This window comes from Schistocerca americana, chromosome 6 (genome assembly GCF_021461395.2).
Source record: "Schistocerca americana isolate TAMUIC-IGC-003095 chromosome 6, iqSchAmer2.1, whole genome shotgun sequence".
Lineage (NCBI taxonomy): Eukaryota > Metazoa > Arthropoda > Insecta > Orthoptera > Acrididae > Schistocerca > Schistocerca americana.
This window is the reverse complement of record NC_060124.1, coordinates 28,751,292-28,765,247: the sequence shown is the minus strand read 5'-3', so window position 1 is coordinate 28,765,247 and position 13,956 is coordinate 28,751,292. Positions and strand designations below refer to the sequence as shown.

General features: G+C 40.1%; 1 protein-coding gene across 1 annotated transcript in view; it reads right to left on the bottom strand.

Moving 5' to 3' along the window:
• LOC124619703 (dynein axonemal heavy chain 2) overlaps positions 1–13,956 on the bottom strand; it is a 1,014,172-nt gene that overhangs the window by 520,352 nt on the left and 479,864 nt on the right. Inside the window, 1 exon segment of the mRNA XM_047146260.1 lies at positions 5,722–5,859. Coding sequence (XP_047002216.1) covers positions 5,722–5,859 — 138 coding nt within the window.

Below are 13,956 nucleotides of genomic sequence, written 5' to 3'. Positions count from 1 at the left end.
TAAATAGTTTGGACAAGAAGAGAATAGAAGCTTTCGAAATGTGGTGCTACAGAAGAATGCTGAAGATTAGATGGGTAGATCACATAACTAATGAGGAAGTATTGAATAGGATTGGGGAGAAGTTTGTGGCACAACTTGACCATAAGAAGGGATCGGTTGGTAGGACATGTTCTGAGGCATCAAGGGATCACCAATTTAGTATTGGAGGGGAGCGTGGAGGGTAAAAATCGTAGAGGGAGACCAAGAGATGAATACACTAAGCAGATTCAGAAGGATGTAGGTTGCAGTAGGTACTGGGAAATGAAAAAGCTTGCACAGGATAGAGTAGCATGGAGAGCTGCATCAAACCAGTCTCAGGACTGAAGACCACAACAACAGCATGATGCGTTAAATCACAAATGGTGTGGAAAGTTTATTCATAAAATGTGGTGAAGAAATGATAACATCTTGGATTTAAAGTTGGTACAGGAGCTTTGATGATGAGGTCTAGATGATTAACGAAGGAAGTACACACTCAAACTACTATTATACAGATATAATTACAACCCCCTGTTCGAAGCAAGAGCTCCACTGCATGGGTCAAATATTATAATGATATAGGCATATTGGAAATGGAGCTAGAGGGACTTTTGCATGAAAGGCAGCTGTTGTAACATGAATTAACAACATCTCAGATTTGTAAACATCATTAATGTAGTTGAAATATGGACAACTATTAAGAGCTGTTCAAGAAGTATCCAATATTTACTTATAAAATCGGTCTTTATTCAGATACAATTGTTGACACTAGTCACCTTCAAAGCAGTCCCCTTCAGCTTCAACACACCTCACTCAACTCTGCTGACAATGCTGGAAGCATTGCTGGAAAGTCTCTTTAGGAACAATGCATAGCTGCTCCATCAAATTCTGCATAGTCTTCGCTGCTCTCAAATCTGGTCGCTTTCAGAGTCTTTTCCAGTTTACAGAAAAACCAGATTTCACCCAGTGCTAGGTCAAGGGAATAGGAATGCTGACAAACTGAAGCTGTATTATTTTTGGCCAAAAAACTCTGAATTAACTGAGAATGATGCCTGCATTACAGGGTGTTTCAAAAAGGACTTTACAACTTTGAAAATTCATATAAATTAATTCATAGTACCTATAGAGGTGATTGTAGTGTCAGTTTGTAGGGAAATACATCAAGTTTTGTCTCACGTAGTTTGCTAGAGGTGAAATGCACCATAAGGAGTGGTAGCAACAGTTGTGTTAAAGATGGCTGCCTTCATTGGACCCCAGGTGTGCTAGCTGTTTGTTTTTGTTTGAAGAATCAAGGTCACCGACAACAGTTCAGCGTAATTTCCATACCAAATACACTAAAGATCCTCCTAGTAGGCCTACAGTTCATGAGCGGCATAAATGTTTTGTAGAACAGGGTACATTTGTGCCCTAAGCAAGAACAAAGTGTACAGCTCCTTTTTTTTCTGTGAGAGAACCATCAACTGGATAGTGTACCTGGATGTATTGTAACAATTTTTAATGCCACAAATTGATGAGGATGACAAAGAATGAAATGTTTACTTCAGGCAAGATGGTGCACGACCCCACTAACTGGCTGATGTCCAGGATTTTCTCAGTGACTGCTTTCCAGGTCAATGTTGCGCCAATTGCTTGGCCCCCATGTTCCCCAGACTTGATGCCACTCGAATTTTTTTTTTTTTAATGGGGTAGCTCCTGTGCCAGCTTCTCTATTTGAATTCAGAGCAAGAATTTACACCACCACTACAGCGCGTTTGGGGAGAAATTGGCTTCCGACCAGATGTGTGTGGGGTAACTAACGGAAGCCACATGCAACACCTTTAGTTTAAGGTAAAAAAACTTGATGTGTTTCCTTACAAAGTGACACTAAACCCAGGTCTATGTCTTCTTTCAGTAAATTTATACAAATTTTTAAAGTATTGCAGTGGAGGTGCCCACTGCCTGCACGTCTGACCACTTGCATCTAGCTGCTTCATGAAGGCAATGCAGAAACTCTTGGAAGTATTCCTTATTGATACTAGTACCCTTTGAGGTATAATCATTATGGACCACATTACTGGAATCACAAAGATGGTCACAATGAATTTCACATTGCTGCAGACCTGCTTCACTTTTCTGGGTCTCGGGGATAATGGATGCATCAGTTGTGATGGCTGCAACTTTATTTCTGGCTCGACCCATAAACTCAGAACTCATTACCAGTGATGACTATTTTAAGAAAGGTGGAATTATCGTTCACAGGATCCAGCATATCCTGTGTAATCACCAAACGAAGTTGCTTCTGCTCAGTTCTTAGCAACTTTGGCACAAATTTTGCTGAGACCTTCCTATAGTCCAACTGTTGGGTTAAAATGGAATGAATGAATCCAATCCTAACTTTAACCTTATCTGCACATTCTCTGGCTGTGACTTGTCTGTCCTACATTAACAGGGTCCTTACATGATCAATAACAATGTCGCCTGTGGATGTTGAGGGCCTAACTGAATGTGATTCACTCTTCATTGATGAGCAGTTGTACCACTCTCTTATCTGTGTGGTACCCATTGCTTCATCCCCAAACAGTTGTTGAATCTTATGGATTGTTTCAATTGGAGAATTGCCAAGCTTAAAATAAAATTTGATACAATGATATTGTTCCACTTTTTCTGTCATTGAGCCCACAACACAAAATCCATTGATATCAGTTACACATATTCGCTTGTCAATGGCTAGCCAGCAACTGGTTGTTCAGGGTGCCATGAAGAAAAATTAGGCATGTGCACAAGATGATTTTCACAGACACCCACAAGGGAGCGCACTACCAAAAAAGTGTAAACTACCAGCCCAAAATAATTTTTAGTGCATTGCCTGCTACAATAAAGAAAATTAAAGAATTTCATAAATTCAAGATAGATCTTAAACAATTTTTACCAACACATAGTTTTTATGAATTGAAGAATATCTGAATATAGACAAGAAATATTATTTATATGTACTGCTTGTGTCTGTATATGTGTGGATGGATATGTGTGTGTGTGCAAGTGTATACCCGTCCTTTTTTCCCGCTAAGGTAAGTCTTTCCGCTCCCGGGATTGGAATGACTCCTTACCCTCTCCCTTAAAACCCACATCCTTTTGTCTTTCCCTCTCCTTCCCTCTTTCCTGATGAGGCAACAGTTTGTTGCGAAAGCTTGAATTTTGTGTGTATGTTTGTGTTTGTTTGTGTGTCTTTCGACCTGCCAGCGCTTTCGTTTGGTAAGTCACATCATCTTTGTTTTTTGATATAAAATATTTGTATTTATTGTCCAAGTTTTTGAAACAAATTAAATATAAGAAATTATATTGTAATTGATTACAAACATATAATGTATATTCTTAGTGGATGTATAAAGAGACTGATTGATTGACTACAAACATAGAGATCATGTGTGCCCCGATACCCCTTATAGTTTCTACAACAAAAAATAAGTTTGAATGATTTTTGAACAGCCCTCATTCTATCCAATGTTACACCACATTTAGGTTAGTATTTCATTTTTGTAGTGATAATAAAGAATAAATACAGCTTAGATGACAAAGTCCAGAAGACTGCTGGAAGTAAATAGTCAAACTACTATTACATACAACTTACAGCAACCCATGTTAGATGCAGCTGCTACACTGCATTTTTTGTAACAGTGACTGGCTGCAAGTTCCAAAGAGGGCTTATGATTAAAGAAAGGAAACTTTAAGACAAGTCAAGACAAGAAGAGATATCTAAATTAAATAAATAAATTTGATAAAGAAGAGAAACTAACTGGAGTGATAACTGTTTATTCTTTGAACTTGAGATTTTGAGTTTCTCAACAAGTTGTGATGCAAATGATAAAGAATCGTTAAAAATGGAGAACATTAAAGAAAATTAAAAGTGAAGAGCAATGAAAGCAACCTCATAAGAAGGAACAACTTTTGAGGAAATGTTGGGCTGCCTGGGGTAACTAGGAGAAAAACTAACTGTAAAAAGGTGATAATTTTAACTGATGACCTTTACTTAGACACCACAGAATAACATACAACCTAGAAAATTTGATTAAAAGAAAAGTGAGCAAACAAGAGGAGAATACTAAAGAAAATTAAAAGTGAAGAGTGCTGGAAGCAACTTAATGAAAAGAAAGTTTCTTGGAAATGTTGGGCTGCCTAGACTAACCAGAAGAAAAACAGACTGTAAAAAAGTGATAATTTTAACTGGTGACATACACGAGGGTTGGAACTTTAATAGTGGCAACTATTTATTCACAGCTCGTACAAAATAGATAGGTGTTTCGAAGTTTTACTGACCTTCAAAGTAGTCACCAGCATTGTGTATAACCCGTTGCCAGCGATATGGAAGTCACAGGATACTCTTGGCAGTGCCAGTTGAGTTGACAGTTTGAGCAGCGCTGTCTATTGCCAAAGAATTTGTAGCAGTTCTGAAGCGAATGCCGTGAAGTGTTTCCTTCAGTTTCGAAATCAAGTTGAACTCACGAGGGCTTAAGTCAGGGGAGTGTAGTAGGTGGTATAGCACTTAGCAGCCCCATCAGTAACAGCTTGCTTGAGCATTGTCCTGCAAAAGGATGGTCAGGTCCTGCAGAAAGTACCATCACTTCCATCTCTATGCTGTTCATTTTTGAAACACAACCTATGACCAGTTTAGAGACAGAAGTGAAACACTTTCTGCAGGACCTGACCATCATTTTGCAGGATAATGCAAGCTGTTACTGATTTGTTTGACCGATGGGGCTGCTAAGTCCTATACCACATAATGGACTCCCCTGACTTAAGCCCTCATGAGTTCAATTCTATTTTTAAACTGAAGGAAACACTTCACAGCATTCACTTCAGAACTGGTACAAATTCATTGGGCAATAGACTGTGCCGCTCGAACTGTCAACACAACTGGCACTGCTAAGAGTACCCTACGACTTCCACATTGCTGGCAATGGGTTATACACAATGCTGGTAACTACCAGTACTCTGAAGATCAGTAAAACTCTGAAACATGTATCTATTTTGTACAAGCTGTAAATAAATAGTTGCCGCTATTAAAGTTCCAACCCTCGTAATTAGAGGTCACATAATTATATTCAACCTCGAAAATTTGATTAAAACAAACATGAGCATTAAAGAAAGACAGTCACTGACAAATTATTGCACAATTGAGATATTCACAGTACATAGTGGAATGTGGAAAGTCTAGTGCCTGCACAATTTCAGGGGTGGAATTGGCCATGTATAGAGCATCTACAATCTCACTATGATCAAATATGCCAAAAACATGCACCTTGCCCTTTCTGTACCCAGTTATGTAGCTAATGACCAGGAAAGGATCTGAACCCCTCCCGATCATGTGACATGCCAAACTGTGCAATCTGCCATTGCAATAGGATCATTCACTCTTCAACGCATCAGCTATATCAAAATCAGTTGCTACTAGGTGTAAAACATATCTGTAGGATCACATTATTATTTATACTTAACTACATATTACTGAATATATTGAATTACAAGAATTTCCAATGAAAATCATGTATGTATCAGAACTCAAAGGCAATCATTTACGCAGGCAATGCATATGTTTGCTTACTAACATCATAAGTAACATTCCGTAAAAATTTCTTGCATACTACATTTGCACATACATACAAAAACACACACACACACACACACATGTACACAAATTATGTAAATTTAAAAAAGAAAACAACACACTTCTTCATCTGGAAGATCTGGAAAACCTCTTCTTTTACGGCCGGCATATCTGAGCAAAGCAACCATGCTTCGAAGTCCAAAATCATAATGGTCTTGTTTACTCAATTGTTGCATTGCTAGGGAGTATAATGTGTAAACCTGAAACGTTAGTAACACATCAGTACCTTGTATCTTTTTCATAATGAAATGTAATAACATTTTGCATTTACTGGTGCCTGAGAGAAACAATACAGTTGTAATACACACTTCAGTTTGTCCAAAATAAAAGCACTTTCATTTTAAGTACATCAAATGGAGTAAGGAGGATGCAGATTAGTTATGTTGTTCAGTATTTTATTTCCTTCTGTGTTTTCACAAAACAAAGTTGGCTGCATTTACTTGAGTTAAGTAGACTATTTTGAGCTCAGGAATATATTTTACAGGGCATTATAATAATAATAATAATAATGATCAGAAATAACCATTTTACTTCCACTGTTGGACAAAGACAACCTGTAACTGTTCCATACATTTTGATCTTCACTACAAGCATCCAGTTCACTGCTGTATGTTTTCTTGTGTATAAGAAGAACGTACTGTCCTATTCCTCTGTTTTCCTCCCCCTTTTATTCCCTAAACACAAAAGTCACTCTAAACATTTTGTGCAAATGCTTCAGATTCTTGCTTCATATAATTTTAAAGGCCTTTTCTTGAAGTTTTACGCTTAACTATTTCCCAAAATAGTACAGTTAAAGTTTTACAATTTGCCTTACAAGTAAATCTTGCACAGGAACATCTCACAGACACAAGCTCTTGCTTCCCAGATATAATGGAGCCAGATCTGGATTATAAGTGAGATACAGAAAGATTCAAATTCTGTATTCCATGGAACACTTGTGACTGAGCCAACCAATGAGTACATGCATGATGAACAACGCTCTTATGGACTCCTGCATATTTCCTGTTTCTATTTTCTTATTTTAATTTTATGAAAGCATTCTCTAGAATGCCAGTCCACGTTAACTGTCTGACCTTCAAGTATAATAGTTACAGTGTGTGCACTTGCAACAAAGAAAGCACATATCCCTTGCACTTTACAGTTTTGTACAATTAGCAGAATTTGGGAGGATCCAGCTAATGACTGCCAATTCATCTCTGTGTCCCTTTGGATCAACTGTTCTTCCTCACAGCTTATGATGCTGATTACAGGTTTTAGCTGTTGGCAGATGTGCAATTGCTGAGCACTAGGTTAGGCAGTGTTGTACTAACTAAAAACACATAATTCTAAGAGAAAGTCTTGCTTTATTCATAGTTATGTTTGCAAACCTCTGCACTGGACTTATATCAATAATCTGGTATCAACAAAATTATGAGGCAGAGCTATTGGCCCTTATTTCAGAATTGGTGGCCAAGAGGCAAATATTAAAGTATACAAAAATATCCAAGCTTTCGGAACTACTTGTTCTTTTCTTGGGAAGCAAACAGTGGTTGGCAGGGAAGGGTTAAAAAGGAAGGGCAGGTCAGTCAGACCCCATGATGAGACAGACCCACCACATGTGAGGGGAAGGGGTGACAATCAAGAAGGGGGAGGCATAAGAGAAAATAAGATGTCAATGATAATACATTACTAAGCACTGTGCAGCTTCAGTCCAAAGGTGATGAGTACAGACAAATTACAAGGATGAGAAATAAAATGAGTAGCAAAATGAAGACCTAGGATAAAAGAAAATGGGGAAAATATCAAGGGAAACATGGGATGAAGAATACAAAAATTAAAAAAGCGGAAAGCAATATAGAAAATAATTAAATAAGGCATAGTGAATGAAAAAAGATATAATTTAAAAACTCAGCAGATAAGTGCCAGACTATGAATCCAAAATTCCAGAGCCAATTCTCAGTTAGACTAAGAATTTTTCCGTCGCCTATTGCTTCTTTCACCTATGGAAATGGTTTTTCTATGTGAAAAATAATAGGTAGCATGATGGTTAGGTCCTCATTAAACTGTTGGCATCTTTTAAATATAGGTCCCCCAATAACTAACTGGGTAATGTGTTTCAGAGATTTTCGAAAAGGCAAGGGCACAACAGGACCATGCCTAATAGAGCACTGTGATGTTCAAACTAACATTTGGGTTGTGGACAGTTTTACATAATTAAAAAAGTATGAAAATGACAGGGATGATAATAATGAAAAATAAGAGGGGGGATTGCATATTAGTGCAAGTTAAGTCTATGAGGGTATCACGACGCAAGGATGGGCTGGAGGGAAAGTTCACATCTGTGGAGTTCTTAAAAACTCGCATTGGATGTGAGGATCCAAATCCTTGAACTATGGAGATGGGAAGCTGCACACTAAAATCTCACTGCATTCCAACACCCTGTTGGACTCAAATTACGTTACCATATAAGGCTTCGATATTTCAGCTTACTTCTCCATTCTCTCCCCCCACCTCCTCTTATTGGTGATCATCCCCCATCTACTTCTCCTCTTAGTCTCTCATTGCACCACTCACTTCATTTCTGTTACTCTTAATCCATAATTATTTCTCAATGAAATTACATAACCATCAAAGTTGTACAGAAGTTTGTTTTTATTTAAATAGCGACCAGTTCCGGATGCTAGCAGATTATCAAGCCATCCACATAAGTGCTACCATAACACCATAATGTGTGTACCCTGGCACATTGCTTGTTTTAGCGGATAAGTGCAAGTTACAACTTGCATATGACAGTCCAGTGCTGCATGTGTGTTTTGCTGCACTGTTGCAGACCACCAACTGTGTTTAGCTTGTCTGCTGAAAATAATTCAACAATTATGACACATGGTACCTGGCATTAATGGTGGAATTTGGTACTCCACCATCAATTCACATGTGACATTACAGTAGCTGATGAGGCCAAAGAAATTATAGGCACTGATTTCTGAGCACATTACTAGCTCCTCCTGGAAGCAGCAAATGCCTGTCTAGGGGTTAATATTACTGGACTTATGGCTACTGGATACCATCACAATTGTATGACATCAAGGTCATACAGGTTGCAGATGAGGAGAACCACCACTGCTGCACGAGTTCCCCACGTTAACGACACCACCCCACATGCCACAGCAAGTTTGGCATGGTACCATCCACCATATAAAACCACGGATGGACCGCCAATGTCTTGCTAGCCGAGAAGATTGACTCCAGGATACCTCACCCTTTGATGAAGCAGAATTCATTGCAATGTTGTGAAAAGGCACCATCTGACCTTCCAGAAGCCCATGGGCATTCGAGCTGCCATTAGTACCCAAAAAGGGAGGACCTGGGAGGTTACAGAGCACTCAACTCCTGAGTGCCTGATCACTACCCAAAGCCAGTATTCAGAGATTATAACTGCACGCTGCATACAGCAACTATATTCAGTGTTACAGACTGCACGAAGGCACATACCCAGATTCCTATGGCAACAGAGGACATTCCGAAGTCTGTGATTATTATACCATTTGGGTTGCATGAGATGTTCAGCCTACATAAGGCTGCACAAACCTGGCAGCCATTCATTGACTCTGTCTTGTGTGGATTGACCTTTAGTATTGCCTCTTTGGATGACATGTTATTGTATTCATCAACAAATTATCAACATCACCATCACCTGAGAGAATGTTTTGAGTGTTTTGAAAACTGCAACATGGTGTTGAACATGGTGAAATGTGTATTTGGACAACCTGACGATGAATTCCTGGATCACTGAGTATCTTCAGCAGCCTCATTATGAGTCACTGAGAAGGTTGAAGCCATATTCCAGCTACCTATGCTGTCTACAATAAAAGCGCTATGTACAGGGTGTTTCAAAAATGACTGGTATATTTGAAACAGCAATAAAAACTAAACAAGCAGCGATAGAAATACACCGTTTGTTGCAATATACTTGGGACAACAGTACATTTTCAGGCGGACAAACTTTCAAAATTCCAGTAGTTACAATTTTCAACAACAGATGGCGCTGCAAGTGATGTGAAAGATATAGAAGACAGCGCAGTCTGTGGGTGCGCCATTCTGTACGTCGTCTTTCTGCTGTAAGCGTGTGCTGTTCACAACGTGCAAGTGTGCTGTAGACAACATGGTTTATTCCTTAGAACAGAGGATTTTTCTGGTGTTGGAATTCCACCGCCTAGAACACAGTGTTGTTGCAACAAGACGAAGTTTTCAACGGAGGTTTAATGTAACCAAAGGACCGAAAAGCGATACAATAAAGGATCTGTTTGAAAAATTTCAACGGACTGGGAACGTGACGGATGAACGTGCTGGAAAGGTAGGGCGACCGCATACGGCAATCACAGAATGCAACGCGCAGCTCGTGCAGCAGGTGATCCAACAGCGGCCTCGGGTTTCCGTTCGCCATGTTGCAGCTGCGGTCCAAATGACGCCAACGTCCATGTATCGTCTCATGCGCCAGAGTTTACACCTCTATCCGTACAAAATTCAAACGCGGCAACCCCTCAGCGCCGCTACCATTGCTGCACGAGAGACATTCTCTAACGATATAGTGCACAGGATTGATGACGGCGATATGCATGTGGGCAGCATTTGTTTACTGACGAAGCTTATTTTTACCTGGACGGCTTCGTCAATAAACAGAACTGGCGCATATGGGGAACCGAAAAGCCCCATGTTGCAGACCCATCGCCCTGCATCCTCAAAAAGTACTGGTCTGGGCCGCCATTTCTTCCAAAGGAATCATTGGCCCATTTTTCAGATCCGAAACGATTACTGCATCACGCTATCTGGACATTCTTCGTGAATTTGTGGCGGTACAAACTGCCTTAGACGACACTGCGAACACCTCGTGGTTTATGCAAGATGGTGCCCGGCCACATCGCACGGCCGACGTCTTTAATTTCCTGAATGAATATTTCAATGATCGTGTGATTGCTTTGGGCTATCCGAAACATACAGGAGGCGGCGTGGATTGGCCTCCCTATTCGCCAGACATGAACCCCTGTGGCTTCTTTCTGTGGGGACACTTGAAAGACCAGGTGTACCGCCAGAATCCAGAAACAATTGAACAGCTGAAGCAGTACATCACATCTGCATGTGAAGCCATTCCGCTAGACACGTTGTCAAAGGTTTCGGGTAATTTCATTCAGAGACTATGCCATATTATTGCTATGCATGGTGGATATGTGGAAAATATCGTACTATAGAGTTTCCCAGACCGCAGCGCCTCTCTGTTGTTGAAAATTGTAACTACTGTAATTTCGAAAGTTTGTCTGCCTGAAAATGTACTGTTGTCCCAAGCATTATGCAACAAACGGTGTATTTCTATCGCTGCTCGTTTAGTTTTTATTGCCGTTTCAAATATACCGGTCATTTTTGAAACACCCTGTATATACTTGGGAATGCTGACATTTACCACGCACTGCAGAACAACAGATGCCATTGAACATAGAACCGGCAGGTCCCACAGTTAAGAGCAGTTCTCTTGTACCGTGGACCGAAGAGATGAATGTGGCTTTTGAAGTGATCAAAAAGAGCCTATCACAAGAGGCAGTGCTGGCGCACCTCAAGCTCAAAGCTCCATTGGCATTAGTAGTGGACACCAGTCAGTAATCCATTAGTGCTGCCATCCAAGAATTGGTGGAAAACATGTGGCAGCTGCTGGCTTATTTTTCACACAAGCTATTGTCTTCCCAGCAAAGATGGATCACATACAATTGGGAACTTGTGGCCAAATATCAAGCAATTAAGTACTTTCAACCACATATAGGGGAAAGAGAATTCGTGATATAAACTGACCACAAGCCCTTAACGTACGCTTCCAACAAAAATAGCAGCACTTGCTCCCCGCAGCAGTACAGCCAATTGGAATAAACCAGCCAATTTAGTACAGACATTCATCACATATTGGGTATCACTAATGTGGTTGTGGACTGTCTCTCTGGAATGACCAGTGTCTTACGGGCGGTGAATGTGATGGCGCTTGCCAAGGTACAACAAGAGGATCCCGAGCTGCACATCATATTGCATGAGGGCACTGTGGCACTTAAGTTAGAGCTACTCAACATACCCTGCGAGAACCGAAATTGTATTGTGAGGCATCACATGGCAGATCATGCCCTTCTGTCCTTGTTGCATTTTGGACTGGTGCTCAAGACCTTACATAATCTTTGTCATCCTGGAATCTGGTTGACATTCAAGTTAGTATCTCAATGGTTCATGTTGCCAGGCATTGAAAGAGATTACTGCGAGTGGACATCCCCTCCTTCACTACTGACAGAGGCCAACAGCTCGAGTCAGACTTGTCCATGCAATGGGTGAAGATCTCTGGCTACATCCATCACAAGACAACCAGTTACCATATGGCCAGCAAAGGTATGGAGGAATGTTGGCTTTTGATGCTGAAGGCTGAGCTGATGTATCATGGCATGTCTTGGACATCTGCGGTGCCCATAGTCCAACTGGGCTTATTAGCCACATACAAACCAGATACAGAGTTCTTGACAGAGGAATTTGTTTGCGGCATGGCTTTGTACCTGCCAGGGGAGTTAGTTGATGCCAGCCTACAGTCAGAAGTGGACAAGAAACTGGAGTCCCTTCAAGAGTTACAGAAACACATAAACCACATCAAACCTACAAAGCTCTCCAGACATGGTTGTCCAACAACTTTTGTGCAAAATGATGTTGACAGCTGTTCTCACATCATGTTATGTACAGACTGCATCACGCCACTGCTGCAACCACTCTATACTGGACCCCCCTGTGTCCTGCGCAGAGACAAACACATGATGGACATCTTAATGGATGGAAAACAGGCCACCACATCTCTTAGCAGAGTGAACCCTGCTTACATTTTCAAGGGAGCACCACCCACGTAGTTGTCAAGAGCTGCGCACCTGGCAGATGCGACACCCCGACTTTCAACCCCGCCACCACAACAAGCGACACAGAAGCTAAGTGCACCACCCACTCTGGACAACATATCCGGTTCCTGGCCCGTTTCCGAGAAAATGTTCTGCACTCCACTTTCATCATGTGCTACACACATTAACTGTAGTTGTGCACGTTAGCTCCATTCGTGCCATCCAGAGATGCAGTTGCAGCACGAGCTGAGAGATTGTGTGGTGGCGAATAGTGTTAACCACCAAGTCTGTCTCTGCTGTATTAATTTTTATTATTTACTACTTGGAGGCGTAAATCATTCACTTTATGTTTACTCTGTTCTCTGCTTGCTGAATACTGACAAATTGCCTATAGCAGCTGATTCTCTCAGTTCGATTATTCGGAGTTATAAAACATTTCAGGCCTGCTTATAATAAAAAATTATGCTTGCTAATGATTAAGTATTTTCGTGAAGGATACAGAACGTTGTATACATGATTTCAAAGGTAGAAGCTGATATAAGTGCATGGTTTCCATTAGTGTCACTAGAAACTTCAATTTCAGAAGACACACATTTCTTTCTTACTAAGGGGATTGTATCACTTTTGTTATAAACAACAGTGGAACATTATATAAGAGTTCCATAAATCTAGGCTCATGTGTATTTCATCTGAAATTATCATTCAGAGAAAGGGGTGAAAGCACAGCAGCTACAGAGAATTAATATTTATATTCAAGAAAATGAGGAAATCATAAATGACTGTACACTGATAAGAAGTACATCTGTCAAAAAGGATTGCTTTTTGTAAAGCTGTCATCACTCTGAAGATTGGTTTGAACACTACAGCACTGTACTAGGCATGGTGATTTTGGAGGTAGTGTGCCCTAGCCTTCCTCACACAACTGAAATGGCTTACCCAGCCAGACACCAATATTTAATATGGGTTCCAAACCACCATGCAAAAGACTTTTAATGTGGACCCCAAAGCACTATACAATTCATCATGTTTCACATTAATAAATCATTTCCAGTGATAAAAAAGAAAAATTAAGTGACAGATAAAAAAATCCCAGGGAAGACTGAACACTGGAGCTTTGTATATGTAATTTGACATACACCCACTGAGTCAGATAACTTTTACATGTTGGTAGAAAAGTTATTAGGTTAGCTCAGAAACCAAAAACATAACAGTACACACAACAAAACTTTGCTTCCTCTTATTTTAACCCAGGTAGATGAGGGAGGACTTGCTGGTAGTTGTAAAAAAAATATTTAAAAGTTACTAATTCTTTTATTATTATATATTGGACTCTGATTGTTACTAGAAATACTGATAATTAAATTTAGATCATATGTAAATTACAAACACTTAGTTAACTATGTTCACAAAGACACT